General features: G+C 38.4%; 1 protein-coding gene across 3 annotated transcripts in view; it reads right to left on the bottom strand.

The window, feature by feature from the left end:
* Positions 1-15,565, bottom strand: part of ELF1 (E74 like ETS transcription factor 1) — a gene marked incomplete at its 5' end in the record, with an annotated part of 43,755 nt that extends 28,190 nt beyond the window's left edge. For all 3 annotated transcript variants that reach the window (XM_080689804.1, XM_080689805.1, XM_080689806.1), the window contains one exon: positions 15,494-15,565. In XM_080689804.1, the coding sequence (XP_080545930.1) occupies positions 15,494-15,565 (72 nt within the window). The remainder of the gene's footprint in view (positions 1-15,493) is intronic.
* Between the last annotated feature and the right edge of the window lie 920 nt (positions 15,566-16,485).

Genomic DNA, 16,485 nt, shown 5'->3' with positions numbered 1-16,485 from the left:
AGTCCTAAACACATATGGGTTGTTTTATTTTAAAATGTTTCTTTCTGTTTCAGAAAATAGTAAGTTAGCCAGAAGCAACTGGCTCTTCAAATTATAAAGTAAGTTTTAAAACAGAAACTAGGGAGCTCAAAATTTTTATGGTGAAACACACACACACACACACACACACACACACACACTGAAGCAACAGAGAAAATATCATATAAAATGTCCAAAGGAAATTATAGGCATTTGACCCTCCATTTCCCTTTCATTGGGGGTAATTAGTAATTATATAATCCAATCTAGCATAAGCATCCACTTCACCTCTTCTTCTCTCCTAAAAGCTCAATTTAAGCTCCTAATTTTCTAATAAGACTGAGCCTAGAATGCAATAAATTTTCATGGGATTTCATTTTATGCTGCTACAATCTATACACAAGACTATAACAGAGCTCATCACCCTATCCATTGACAGATAAGGATTCTGGTTAAGAAATTTATCCAAGGACACCCACTAAGGAAGAGACAGAGGCCTGTCAAGTGCCAGTCACAGCTATAGTCCTCGCCCAGGTAAAACCAAGTATTTCTCTGTATCTAAATCTATCTGGTTCCTGAAATTTGGGTAAGAGGGGAGATATTACAAAGGCTACCTCCACAATTTTATATGAATCTATATAGTTTCCAAATTTTATCTTTATTTATTTTGTGGGTCTGGGAATAGAACCCAGGGACATTATACCTCCAAGCTACACCCCCTGCCGTATTTCTTATTCTTTATTTTGAAACCAGGTCTCACTGAGTTGCAGAGGGCCTCACTAAGTAGCTGAGGCTGTCCGCGAACCGCGATCCTCTGGTCTCAGCCTCCCGATTGCTGGGATTACAAGCGTGCACCACACACTCGGCTTCCCAATTTTTAAATAACTACAGGTACATGTTATCTTCCTTGTCCTATTCCACTAAACTGTAATTAGATTAGAGGAGCTCACTGTTGTTCCCCAGAATTTACAGGTGTCAGGAACACCGTATCAAATACAAATATAACCAGCACCATTTTTACCCCAGCAACCTCCCCAGATGCAACTACTATTACCAGTTTCCTTGTTCCCTGACAGAGATAGTCTAAGTCTCTGTATAACTGAGCATATTCTAGTTTGAGAGGTTTTTGTTTTGTTTTGGTGGTGCTAAAGATTGAACCTAGGAGAATTCTACCTTCAAGCTATACCCCGTGTGTGTGTGTGTGTGTGTGTGTGTGTGTGTGTGTGTGTGTGTGTGTTTGGAAATAGGGTCTCACTAAGTTGATGAGAGCCTCACTAAGCTGCTGAGGCTGGCTTCAAACCTATGATCCTCCTGTCTAAGCTTCCCAAGTACTGGGATTACAAGGGTGTGCCACCACACCCAACTCTGTATTTTGTTTTTTTGAAATAAGGTCTCAGTAAGTTGTGAAGGTCCTTGCTAAATTGCAGAGACTAGCCTCTAACCTGTGATCCTCCTGTCTCAGCATCCCAAGTGCTGGGATTATAAGTGTGCACCACCACGCCTGGCTTTAGTTTAGGTGCCTCTTTCTTTCTTGAGGTGGCCCACGTTCTCCCTTGAACATGTATCCCCCACCCCTTTCCCAAATAAACCTCTGTCTTTAGAGCTGGGCATGGTGGTGCTGGCCTGTAATGCCAGTACTTGGGAGGCTGAGACAGCAGGATCGCAGGTTCACTACTAGCCTCAGCAAGTAATGCCCTCCACAACTTACTGAGACCCTGTTTCAAAATAAAAATAAAGTAGAGCTGGGTATAGTTCAGAAGTAGAATGTCCCTGGTTTCAATCCTTAGTCACACACACACACACACACACACACACACAATCATTTTAATTTCAATTCAAATAATAAAATAATTTAACTCTTTACCAAGAAAAATTTCAGACTGGGGTACAGCTCAGTAGGAGAACTCTTGCCTAGCATACATGAGGCCCTAAGTTCACCTCCACCACCAGAAAAGAGGAGGAGGAGGAAAGAAGGAAAGAACTAGACAGAAAATGTTTCCTCTGAAGCAAAAGCTTAACCCAATTTTGTCCCATTGTCCCAGATGTGCAACACCTATATAATTATTATATTAATGATATAACATAGTAAGTTCTAGATTATGATTTCTAACATTTTTATCTTTTTGATACAGGGGGTTAAACTCACAGGTACTCTATCTCCAAGCTACACCCCCATATTTTGCTCTGTTTTGAAAGAGTATCTAAATTGCTGAGGCTGTCCTCGAACTGCAAGCCTCCTGTCTCAGCTTCCCAAGTACTGATATTACAGGCCTCCGCCACCAAGCGCGCGCGCGCGCGCGTGTGTGTGTGATGAAGGGATTGAAACCATAGTATACTTCCACTGAGCCTAGCCTTATCTTTATTTTCACACAGGGTCTCAAAGTTTCCGGGACTGGCCTTGAACTAAGGGATTACGGGTATGGGCCACTGTGCCCAGCTCCAACCTATTTCAATGTGCCTGTGCCAATATCATTATTTGCAGATTTTGAAAATTTGACATTCAATGGGTTGAGAGTGAATAGAAACACATGACTCTGACTTAAAAGACAACCACATGTATTAAAAAAAATCGTGTGGATCAGGAGACCAATGGCCTTCTTCAACACTGATGCCATGACCTTACCTTTAAGTCAAAAGAAAGTACCAGCTGATTCCCAGGGCCTTTCCAGTTTGTGGTTTTGTTTTGTTGTGTTTTTTCCCCCTGATATTGGGAACTGAACCGAGTGACATTTTATCTCTGAGCTACACCCCCAGCCTTATTTTTTTTTAAATTTTGAAATAGGGTCTAAGTTGTTGAGGCAGGCCTCAAACCTGCAATTCTCCTGTTTCAGTCCCCAAGTGCTGAAATTATAGGCATGCACCTCTGCACACCACCTCACTCAATTTGGGTTTTAAAAAATTATTTTAAAGTTATGAATTCTAAAACTGTTTGAGCTTATAACATTACAAAAGAAAATATTCTTGTGCACTAATAGGGGGAAGAAGTAACATGCACAGTGGCCACATAACTACTGCCTATGTTACTGCTATTAACTAAGATAACATAATAGGTACCAGGCATTTTCCTTACATAGATTACTACTCTAATCATTACAAAATACTATGAGGTGACACACTGAACTATCTTTTTGTGTGTGTGTGTGGTACTGCAGATTGAACCCAGGGGCATTCTACCTCCGAGCGACACCCCCAGCCCTATTTTTTGTTCTTTATTTAGAAACAGGGTCTCACTAGTTGCCAAGGGCCTCACTAGGTAGCTGAGGCTGTCCGTGAACCACAATCATCCTATCTCAGCCTCCCAAATGCTGGGATTACAAGCGTGCGCCACCACACCCAGTGTGGAATATCTATTTTATACAAAGGAAAATGGAGGCCAAGGGGTGGGAAATAACAATTGGCCCACCAGGTCCTTGGGTTCCACATCCATAGATTCAACCAGCTACAGGTTGGTGTGTTTTTTTTAATCTAATTCCTTTTAAAACATTTTTGTTTATTATTATTATCATTATTATTTTGGTGGTACTGGGGTTCCTGGAAACTCTTCTACCTCTGGGCTACACTCCCAGACACACACACACACAAAAAAAAAAAATTTTTTTTTGGGGGGGAACAGGGTCTCTTAAGCCAACATGACTGGCTTTGAACCTATATGATCCTCCTGTCTCCACCTCCCAAGCGCGGGGATTACAAGCGTGTGCCACCACACCCAGCTAACTTTTTTTTTTTTTTTGGCGCGGGTCTGGGGATGGAACCCAGGGGGCATTTGACCTCCAAGTTACACGCCCTGCCCTATTTTTTATTCTTTATTTTGAAACCGGGTCTCACTGAGTTGCAAAGGGCCTCACTAAGTAGCTGAGGCTGTGTACGAACCGTGATCCTCCGGTCTCAGCCTCCCAAATGCTGGGATTACAAGCATGCGCCACCATGCCCAGCTTACCTTTCATTTTTTTATTGGTGCATTGTAGTCATACATCTTAATGGGTTTTTATTTTTCTTTTTTTTATTGCAGCTACATATTTAAAATACTCCCAAAAAAACTGCCATCTGTATTGAACATGTACAGACTTTTTTCTTGCTGTTATTCTCTAAACAATATAGTAAAAAAAAAAAACTATTTACACAGGATTTACATTGTATTTGCTATACTTAATCTAGAGATGATTTAATGTATATGGGAAGATTGTCTAGGTTATATGCAAAAATTACCATTTTACATAACATACTTGAGACTCTGCAGATTTGGGTATCTTCAGGGGTCCTGAAACCAAGCCTCCTTGAGTACTGAGGGACAAAAATAATTTACCAAAAGTCATCCAGCTACCAAATGGTAGATTCCTCACTTGGAGTCACTCCAGCATCTCACTGAGTTGCAAAGGGCCTCACTAAGTAGCTGAGGCTGGCTGTGAACCTCCATCTTCTTGTCTCAGCCTCCCAAATGCTGGGACTACAAGCATGTGCCACCACAACCGCTATCATCTATCTTTTCAATTTAATATAAGGCCAGCAAAATGCAGAGTAAAATGAAGATCGAAAATCTCAGAGAGTTTTTCTACTTATTGGTGCCCAGTACACACTTCAAATACTGAAGAGCTTATTCAAAGAGGGTGGAATAAAAATCATCATAAAGTTGGGCATGGTGGAGCAGGCCTATAATTCCAGTACTTGTGATGCTGAGACAGGAGGACCACAGGTTCGAGGACAGCCTAGGTATGTAAGTTGATGAGACTTTCACCAACCTTAGGAGACTGCTTCAAAATGAAAATAAAACAAGGCTGTGGGTATTGCTCAGAGGTAAAACATCCCTCGACTCAATTTTTTTTTTTTTTTTTTTTTTTTTTTTAGTGGTACTGGGGATGGAACTCAGGGGCCTTCTACCTCCGGGCTACAACCCCCAACCTATTTTACATTTTATTTGGAAACAGAGTCTCACTAAGTTACTGAGAGCCTCACTAATGTGGCTGAGGCTGGCTTGGAACCTGCACGATCCTCCTGTCTTGTCTCAGCCTCCCAAGTACTAGGATTACAAGTGTGTGCCACCACGCCCGGCTCCTCCATGCAATTCTTAGTCACACACACACACACACACACACACACACACACTTTTAAAGTGAGAAACTAAATCTTTTTCCTTAGGACTTAACAATAGTCTGCTAGAACTGCCTTAATAAAGCACACAAACTACATGCTTTAATAAACAACAGAAATGTATGGTCTCACGGGTCTGAAGGCTAAAAGTCTGGAATTAAGGTGCTGGTAGAGTTAGTTCCTTCTGCAGATCTGTTCTAGCACTTTCTCTGCCCAGCTTGGAGATAGCTGTCTTCACGTTTCCATGGTCTTCTCACTCTATGTATCTGTCCAGACTTCCCCCTTCCATAAGGATGCCAACCATACCGGAGTAGGGGTTACTCTACCCATCCAGTGTGACCGCGGTTTCACATTTCAACATTGTCTACTATAGTTTCCTTTTGTTGTGGCAGATCACATATGTGGCAATACCATAAAGTTAAAAAGAGAAGGAATGCAACCAGAGTCAACAGTAAAATATGTTAGTCCCCTGAATCAGTTTGTTTCCGCAATATAGCACAATCCAAAGTCCTAGGTGGTATATAAGAAACTACAGATGACTATTCCAACTCTTAAGTAAACATGTGTGCTTAACAAGGTTTTGAATATAAAGGGCCAAGAGCTCTCATAAAACTTGTTTGCCAAGGTTCTCTAATAGCAGAACTCAATCTGTTACGTGGTGGTTGTGAAACATCCTGCCATGTAGATGGCTTAAAATGAAGTATCTAGCAAAAACCTTTCCTGAAATAAAAAGCATGTAACAGTCTTTAAAAATTTCCCCAATGAAAATAATCCTTTCTATAAAGACAGAGGTACAAAATGAGCATACTTGGAAGTAGTTCAAGACAAAAATCTTGACAAAAATCAAGAGTGGACTGGAACCTTTCTCTCCCCAGTCTCCAAAAGCTCTGGCTCCAAACCTTCTCCAGTTAATACACAAACCAAATATAGTGCACTTGGATGGAAACACATCTCTGAGAAAAAACCCTATGCCCTGCCTTCTGATTAGACTGGGGCCCCAAGGCCCCAAAGTCTGAAGACACTACTTTGAGGTCCTCTTATTTTTATGAGTTCCTTCACCATTGGGTGTGCATGCACGTGCATTATTGGGGACTGAACCCAGAGGCATTCTATTGCCCAGCTTATATCCATCCTTTTGTTATTTTTTAATTAGGGTCTGCTGAGAGTCTAAGTTGCTGAGGCTGGTCTTCAACATTCCTATCTCAGCCTCCCAAATACTGGGACTACAGTAGACAGGCACCACCCTGCCAATCCTCTGATTTTTTTTTTTTTGGGGGGGCAGGTCTGGGGATGGAACCTGGGAGCATTCGACCTCCAAGCTACACCCCCTGCCCTAGGTTTTATTCTTTAATTTGAAACTGGGTCTCACTAAGTTGTGGAGGGCCTAAGTAGCTGAGGCTGATCCTCTGGTCTCAGCCTCCCGAATGTTGGGATTACAAGCCTGTGCCACCACACCCCACAATCCTCTGATTTTGAAACACTGATTTTGAAAAGAAAAACACAAACCAAAAAACTCAGCAATTCTATCACACCATGATCTCACAATATTTTACCATGCAGTGAATGCAGCACATATACACCTGGTGAAAATAGGGTGTAAAAAAGACCAGACTTCCATCTGGGTATTTAAACTTGGGCAAATTATTCAGCCTAAGATTTTGTTCTTATAGCTGTTTAAAATAAGAACAATAATATCTTCTAGTTATTGTAAGAATTAAAGATTAAAACATAAATAAATCACTTGCTATAATGTAAATGGCATATAGTAAAGAATTAAAAAAATTTTTTTTCTATTTTTGGTGTGGTACTGAGGATTGAACCCAGAGGCATTCTACCTTCCAGCTACAACCTCAGCCCTTTTTATTATTCATTTTGAAATACAGTTTCCCTAGGTTGCTGAGAGTTCCACTAAATTGCTGAGGCTAGTCTTGAAAACTGTGATCCTCCTGTCTCAGCCTCCCACGTACTGGGATTACAGGCATGTACTACCAAACCCGGCAAGAAAAAAATATATATAATATACATTTTATGTATATATTTATATTTATATATATATTTATATTTATATATATTTATATATATATTTATATATTATATATATTTGGGGGGCACGGGTCTGGGGATAGAGTCCAGAGCATTTGACCTCGGAGCTACACCCCCTGCCCTATTTTTTATTCTTAATTTGAAACAGGATCTAAGTTGCAGAGGCCCTCACTAAATAGCTGAGGCTGTCTGCGAACCAGGATCCTCCAGTCTCAGGCTCCCAAATGCTGGGATTACAAGCGTGCGCCACCACGCCTGGCAAGAAAAATTTTTTATAATAAAATTCTGTCAATATTTGATTTGGATAGAAATAAATATTGATTGAGGGGGGTGCTGGGAATTGAACCCAGGGGCATTCCTGAACCATATATCCAGCTCTTTTTATATTTTATTTTGAAACAGGTTATCACTAAGTTGCTGAGGCTAGCCTCAAAGTTGAGCTCCTCCTGACTCAGCTATAAACACTCTTTTTATGTGTATGTGTGTGTGAGAGAATATGGGGGACTGAGCCCTGGGGCCTTCTACCTCAAAGCTATAGTTCCAGCCCTATTTTATTTTTATTTTGAAACAGGGTCTCACGAGGCTGATGAGAGTCCCATTACTTGCTAATGAGGCTGTCCTCAGACCAGTAAACCTTTTGTCTCAGACTCCATATACTAGGATTACATGTGTACATCAACACACCTGGCTATAAACACTCTTTAAAGTTGGTATACTATACAATCTTACACTGAAAGGCCTGGTGTTTGTAGTTATTTTTAATAAAAAGAGTTTTCTTAGAAAAATAGTGAACAAACTTATCTATACTCGGCAACACAGAAATGCCACTCCCCAATGGCTGCCACTGTTACCAATTTTCAGAGTACATTTAAATGATTTCAGAAATCAAGTATTACATAAAACAAGCTAGGGTTGTGCAATAGATCTCCAAGGACCAGCACAAAGTTTTCCACAATATATCACAGTCAAATTTTCTGCATACTTTGAAAAACCTGCCATTAAAAATATATATTTTTGGCTGGGCGTGGTGGCGTACGCTTGTAATCCCCATGCATGGGAGGCGGAGACAGGAGGATCGTGCAGGTTCGAAGCCAACCTCGCTGGCTTGAGAGACCCTGTTTCCAATAAAAATATAAAATACATCTGGGAGTGTAGCCCAGAGATAGAAGGGTTTCCAGGAACCCCAGTACCACCAAATAAATAAATAAATAAATAAATAAATAAATAAATAAAAATAGGGCTGGGGGGTGTAGCTTGGAGGTAGAATGCCCCTGGGTTCCATCCCCACACAAAAAATAAATAGTTATATACTTATAAAAATAAATATTTATTTTATATAAATTTATATTTATAATATATAAATATTTTGCTGATTAACTCAAGCTCTTTATAAGTACCTTCGTGTGTGTGTGTGTGTGTGTGTGTGTGTGTGTGTGTGTGTGTTTAAGATATTGAGGATTAAACCTAGGGACATTCTACCTCTGAACTACACCCTCAGCCCTATTTTTTATTTTTATTTTGAAACGGTCTTGCTAGGTTGATGAGTCTCACTACTTGCTGAAGCTATCTATCCTCAAACCTGTAATCTTCCTGTCTCAGTCTCTCAAGTATTGGGATAACACGAGTGTGCCACCATGCGCACTCGTGGGTTTTTTTTTTTTGGTGGTACTGGGGTTCCTGGAAACCCTTCTACCTCTGGGCTACACTCCCAGACCTATTTTTATACTTTTTTATTTGGAAACAGGGTCTCTTACGCCAGCGCGGCTGGCTTCGAACCTGCGTGATCCTCCTGTCTCCGCCTCCCAAGCGCGGGGATTACAAGTGCGCGCCACCACGCCCGGCCACTCGTGTTATTTAAAGGAAAATAAATAGAACTCTTAGGAGCCAGGCAGAAAAATATACTATGCAGTTAGTTTATACTGCCAAACATACTGGTCTAACTTTAAAAGCAAATATATAAAAATTATACTTTTCAGACTCTAAGTACATGAATCTGGTTTTTAAAAATTTAATACAAGCCAGGCATGGTGGTACATGCTTTTAATCCCAGTACTTGGGAACTGAGACAGGAGGATTGCAAGGTTATAGACAACCTCAGCAACTTAGTAAGGCCATCTGCAACTAACTTAGTGAGACTCTGTTTCAAAATAAAAGAATAAAAGAAGGCTGGAGGTGTAGCTTAGAGGTAGAACTGGTTCCACCCCAAGCACAATAATATTAATAATAATTAATAATAATAATAAAGCTGAGGGCATAGCTCAGTGGTAGAAACCTCTGGGTACAATCACTAGTGCCACACACACAAAAAGTTATTTGAGGTGGTTTTCGCTAAGCATATACAATAAGGCAATGCCTAATACTATTATAAAAAAAGACTCCATGACTGTTGGCCCATGTGGTAAATGAGAATGAGAACAACATGTCCCAAGAAAAGATAGTCAAGTTAGAGCAAGGCGTCACTTCTCATCATCCAAAGATCTTCTGATCTCACAAAGGCCAGAACTGACAACACATCTACAACAGATTATTTGACCAAAAGGTAAATTTTATCTATTATATAAAACAAATCATTTTATCAACAGATTAAGAAGAGGGCAGGTGTGGTGGCGCCCACTTGTGATTTCAGTACTCTGGAGACTGAGACAGGAGGATCATGAGTTCGCGAATAGCCTCAGCTACTAAGTGAGGCCTCTGCAACTTAGTGAGACCCTGCTTCAAAATAAGGAATAAAAAAACAGGGCTGGAGTTGTTGATTGGAGGAGGAGGAGGAGAAGAAGAAGGAGAAGGAGAAGAAGGGGAAGACGAGGAAGAGGAAGGGAGGAGGAAAACTCTTTTAAGAGCACTCAATATCAAGTGCTTCAGGTATAAGGGGGGGGCGATCCCTGTCTTCAAGTAATTAGCACTAATTTGGAAAAATTTATAATATGTATATGAAAATTTAGCATGGCAAATGTGTAACACTGACAAAAAGTGATACAAGTTAAAATTATTAATTCCTGAGGAAACTGTTTTAGAATGAGTTCCTGGAATAAGTAAGTTCCGTTCTCAGATCTTGAAAAATAACCACACATGGTGACATATGACTATAATCCCAGTACTTGGAAGGCTGAGACAAGATTGCAGGTTCTGACAGCCTCAGCAGTTTATTTTTGTTTTGTTTCTTTTCGGTACTGGGAATTGAACCCAGAGAATTCTCTGAACTAACCCTCCAAACCAAATTTTTTATCATTTTTTTCTTGGGGCGCGGAACAGGGGAGGAGAACAGGGTCTTACTAAGTAGTTGAGGGCCATGAACCTGCAATCCTCCCATCTTAGCCTCCCAAGTACTGGGAATACAAGTGTATACCACCACGCCCAAAGCCTCAGCAGTTTAATGAGGGTCTCTGCAACTTAGTGAGAATCTTATTTTTGAAAATGAAAAATATTCTTATTTTTTTTAAATAAAAATAGGGGTGAGGATGTAGCTCATAGGTAAATGTCCCTGGGTTTGATCCCTAGTACCAAAAACATAAATAAACTTGAAAGATAATTAAGATTGAAATATGCAACAGGTGTGAAATATGAGTGAGCATTCTTAAGCAAACAGCAACAATGCATTCATTCAGGAAAATTATACTGGTAAAGGTATGCAGAACAAGAAGTAAGAGCATGGCACACTGTGAAAAGCTTCTAGCGGTGTTTGGACTGATAACACATCAAGAGAAAACCATTTAACATTTTGGTACATTCTACTGCTCAGGAACACCTTCCCTTCTATATCTGCAGAACAAACCAATTGGCCTTCAATATCCAGTTCAAATTTAACTTTCATAAAGAAGCTTTCCCAAAGTCACAGTGCAGTCAAATGTTTCCTTCTCTGTATACTCAGCACTTTGCTTTTATTCCTATTGTTAACATTGAGTAATAAATCCCCAAAACTGCATAAGAAACCATTGAAAGCTTGTTAAAAAATAATAATAAGGCAAGCTAGGTGTGGTGGCACACACTTGTAATCCCAGTACTTGAAAGGCTGAGAAAGGGAAATCGTGCAGGTTCAAAGCCAGCCTCAGCTACTGAGAGAGGCTCTCAGCAGCTTAGTAACACCCTATTTCCAAATAAAATATAAAATAGGTCTGGGAGTGTAGCCCGGAGGTAGAAGGCCCCTGGGTTCCACCCCCAGTACCAAATAAAATAAAATAAAATAAGGTAGTCAGGCATGGTGGCCCACACCTGTAATCCCATTACTTGGGAGGCTAAGACAAGAGGATCACAGCTTCAAGGACAGCCTCAGCAAGTAATGAGACTTTCATTGCCCTAGCTGGACTCCATTTCAAAACTAAAAATAAAATAGAGCAGCAGATATAGCTTGGAGGTAAAATGCCCATTTGTACAATCATCAGTACCACAAAAATAAATAAATAAATAAGACACTGTTACCCATTATGCTCCTCCAAAACAGCAATCAAAGCAAGTCCATTTACATCGTAGGAAAGGAAGTCCTAAAACTGCCTTCTTAGATTGTAACAAGAATCTTTAAAAATATTTGTTCTGCTTGTTCATATTTTTCCAAGCATGTCACCAAGCTTCTCCCTTGTGACCTACTCTATTAAACATAAGTACTATAATTTGTCAAAAATTCTACCTTTAAAACCAACAACTGGCCAAGCATGGTGGCACACGCTGGTAATCCCCGCGCTTGGGAGGCTGAGACAGGAGGATCGCACAGGTTCAAAGCCAGTCCCAGCTTCTCAGTGAGACTCTCAGTAACTTAGTAAGACCCTGTTTCCAAATAAAGTATAAAATAGGTCTGGGAGTGTAGCCTGGAGGTAGAAAGCCTCTGGGTTCCACTCCCAGTACCATCAAAAACAAACAAACAAACAAAAACCAACAACTGAAAAAACGTAGAGTACTATATTAAACTATAAAAAGTATTAAACTAGCTGGGCATAGTGGTGCACACCTTTAATTTTAGTAACTGGAAGGCTGAGACAAGAGGATTACAGGTTCTACACTAGCCTCAAGAGATTTGGTGAGGCTCAGAAACCTAGTGAGAACCTGTTTCAAAAAAGAAACTAAAAAGGGTTTTAACTTGGAAGTAGAATACCCCTGTGTTCAGTCATCACAAAACATCAAATACAGACAAAAAAGGATTAAACTATCAAGTGTTTTTTATCAGATTAGCTCCTAGAATATTTGAATATATCACCAAGTTTCCTTCTGTTTAGAAACTCATGTACGTTAAATCAAAGCACCTTCATATAGAAGCAAACTGCATTTCAATATTGATGCCGTTCTCCCACAGAAGTACTTCATTCAATCCTCAGCACCATAAGTAAAATAAATAATAAACACACACATACACACGCTTATAAAGTATAAACAAGTTACAAAATAGGATTAGCATAACTTCATCTGTATCTTAAAAATAATCTCTGCATACAGTTTTGTAAGTATATTGTACATTTGCTTAGCCTTCTGTCTTAAAAAATATACAAATAAGCTGTGTGTTGCGGCATACACCTGTAATCCCAATACATGGGAATGGGAGACAAAAGAGAGGATCACAGGTTCAAGGACAGCCTCGGGAATGCAGTGAGACTTTCAGCAACATATTGAGACTCTGTCTCAAAATAAAAAATAAAAAGGGCTGAGGGTCTAGCTCAGAGGTAGAATGCCCCTGGGTTCCAAAGAATGAAAGACAGAAAGACATAATACTAGTTTCCGCTCAGAGAACAGGATTAAGTAAGGGTGAACAGAGATTTTCATTTATTTTTATATTAGGTGACTTCTCTTATAAATGGAATTATTAATTTTATATTAAATACAAAATAAACAAAGTGGCAGAACCACAGATGAGATAAGATGGTGAAACTGACACCAATGGCTAGATGCATATGAAGCAATTAAGTGTTTGCTAAACTCATAATCACTTATTGAAAGAACTCTAAACCTCACCAACAGTTTCAAACATTTTGAAGACTGACTGTTAAACATTAAGACAGTCATGGATCACCACAAGAGTATACAACATTATTAGTGAAAGTCAAACAGAACAGTTCAAATTGTGGCTCTTACACTGATTTTGGACAAGTCATTTAACCTCTTCACATCTCAAATGTCCTCACTGTATAATAAGGATTTTAATATTTATGTCACATGATTAATAATTAAAGCCCTTTTAATAATATCTGCACAAAACTAATATATTCTCTCTTTTTGGGGGGAGAGGTAACTAGGGATTGAACCCAGGAGTATTCTGAGTTATACTCCCATCCTATTATTTTGAAACAAGGTCTTGATAAATTTCTAAGGCTCTCACTAAACTGCTGAGACTGGCCTCCTAACTGCAATACTGCTGTCTCAGCCTTTCAAGTTCTGGGATTACAGGTATGCACCACCACATCTGACTTATAGATTCATTTTGCTCAATGAAAATAAGTAACTTGAGAAAATACAGGGCTGCAGGTGTAGCTAAGTTGAGGAGCATGTGCTTAGCATGCATCTGAGGGCTCTGGGTTGAATCTCAAACATTATATTAAAAACACAAAAGAAGAGCCAGGTGTGGTGGTACATGCTTGTAATCCCAGTAGTTGGAAGGCTGAGACAGGAGGATTTCAGGTTTGATACACCCTCAGAAAGTAGTGAGACTCCCATTAACTTAGTGAGACTCTATTTCAAAATAAAAACAAATAGGGCTTTGAGGTATAAGCTCTGGGTTTAATCCTCAGTACCACCAAAGAGACAGACAGACAGACAGACAGACACACAGGGAGAGGAAATAAAATATATATTTAAAAATAATAAAATATATATTTGTAACATGTTAAGCTAATAGCACGCATTCCAAAGACATAACCTCTTCGACATAACCTCTTGAAGATAAACTAAGTGCATCATACACAGTGTTTATTATTTTGCTAACTTTAAGTATATATATATATATATATATATATATATATATATATATATATGTGCGTGTATGTGTGTGTGTGTGTGTGTGTGGATTTATAGGGTATCATAATATCAAATGATTTTCTCATGGTCAAAAAGAGCATAAAAGCCACTGCAGTAGAGCATAATACCAGTGAGTGGTTTAGGGCTCTGTTCTCTGCTGCCACATCCCAACATCAAACCTCACCACATCAAGGCTGGCATCTATCATATGATCTTTTCTAAGGGGGTGAGTAATAAACATACTGTCTTCAAACATTAGTATATACAAACATCCTGTCTTAATTTCAAAACACTTTCTTCTTCTAAAATATCTTTTCTATTGTCTCTAAATTAAATCCAAATAATTATTAATATATATTTAGTTGGAACCAGACAATCCTCTCCCTCATTTTTCCTCATGAGTTGAAGTTCAGTTAATCCAAATTCTCACCTTTTATAAGTTTATTTATAGACATTTTATTTTGTAGACTCACTTCAGTGAACACTACAAATAGCTAAGAAATTATAATTTCCTGCCAAAACTAAGAATCGATTTTATTATTTAAAATAACTGTTTCCAGAATAAAAGCATAACATCATAATTGATCTATTAAAGTTAGGTATCTAGAATCAGCCTTATATCAGCATATAAATCAACCTTATTATTCATATTTTTAGCCTACTGGGTCCCAAAATATTTTTGCTAGTAAATTGATTGACTTCCTCCAGCATTTACAGTATTTCTTCTACATCATATTTTATATTTCCTACATAATATGTTTAAAATGAAATAAATTATGAAGTTCCAAGAAATACTAGCCCCTTTGGTAGGGACAGACATGAGACAACAAGAATTAATACTAAGTTCTTCACTTAGTATCTCTTAGATCTTTTTTTACACTGAGGATAGTAATTTGCACATCATGTATAAATTCAATGAGAGCTGATTTAGAAATCCTTTGGTTTAAGCCCCCGTACAGATGATGAAACCCAGATCTAGAGAAGCTGGTGACTTCCTCAGAGTCACATGCTTTGGGCTGAAATGGTGTGTGATGATGGGACTGCTAACATTCCACCTGCTTGGAAAAATGCTCCAGAATTACAGATAGTAATTATATGTGTTAAAATGTATTGTTTTCTAGAAATTTTTAAAATACTTTAAAATAATTACTTCAGGCACTTACTGTTATAGAAAAACAAGCTAAATCCCCAAAGTATTACTTTCTATAACACATAAAAAAAAAAAAATTAAGGACAGATTTATACCTAATGAATTAACCAGTACTAAAAATACTATTTTAAATTGCATTACCTTCAAATTATTGAATTTCAAATTCTTATTTAAAAGCTTCTGTCTTTTAAAGTAAATTATTTTAATACAAATAAAAAATTCATAACAAATTTATTAAAATCCAATTTTCTTCAGGTCTCATACCTGTTGTTCATCCTCCATGACGTTACTAGCAAATTCAAATACTAGGTCGTTCTGTTGGACAACAGCAGCCATAATAAAGCATTCCCCTTAGATCCACATGAGAAAAACTCCAAACAGGTACAAGTGTCAAGTAGTAGAGTCCAGTGACCAATCTGGGTAAAATCCCTTAGCCAAGTCTGTGAAGTTACATATAACCGGGTTTTCTTTATGGAAGGTATCTCAGATTTTCTTGGTTTGTTGATAATCTAAGTAAACGAAGGCAGTTTTTCTCCTCTCAAGTTTCTTGGCCTGAAAAAAAAAACAGTTTAAATTAGTTTGTGAACAAGCAACCATCCATTTTAAGATATAACCAGAAAACAGTATTTCTTGCTGTTAAATAAAATCAACATGACTAATGAACACAGGTTTTCTGTTTTTAAAGTTAGACATAATTATCTTTGAAGACTTCATTTCTGCTAAGATCACCTCTCACTGCTGAAAATGAAACCTTTTTCTCTTTTCCTCAGTTAACTTCAGTTAAAGTACTGAATACTAAGAAACAAGATGAAAACAAGAAATTTAGCAACAATAATGAGGTTTATAACTGCAATAAAGGACATATAAGCAATTTCCTGCTTTCCACTAACTTAGCAAACCATCTACATAGGAACTGAAACTCTATGAGTACTTTATGTCTATTTTTGCCTTTTTTATAAAAGAAATGTTCAGACAACATCCCTGTTAGACCTAACATTTCTAAGTATTTAAATACTATTTTAAGAGCCTTTTAAAATAAGCAGAGATTAAAGCCCACATTTTCTGTTGAAAAAATAAATAAAAGGCTTTAATAAGTAAAACGCTCTAAGAGTTACCATGCTTAGGTCTGTCTTCAGTGGCTTCTTTTTTAATGCACTGAAATGTATCCTTATCTCTAGCACAGGCTTGCAAGCAACAGGAAGGAAACAGCACTTGACCACGTCATGGCAAATTAGAACATGCAAAGAACTGCACTT

This window comes from Muscardinus avellanarius (genome assembly GCF_963383645.1).
Source record: "Muscardinus avellanarius genome assembly, chromosome: 2".
NCBI lineage: Eukaryota > Metazoa > Chordata > Mammalia > Rodentia > Gliridae > Muscardinus > Muscardinus avellanarius.
The sequence above is the reverse complement of the archived record's forward strand: the minus strand, read 5'-3'. Positions and strand labels throughout refer to the sequence as shown.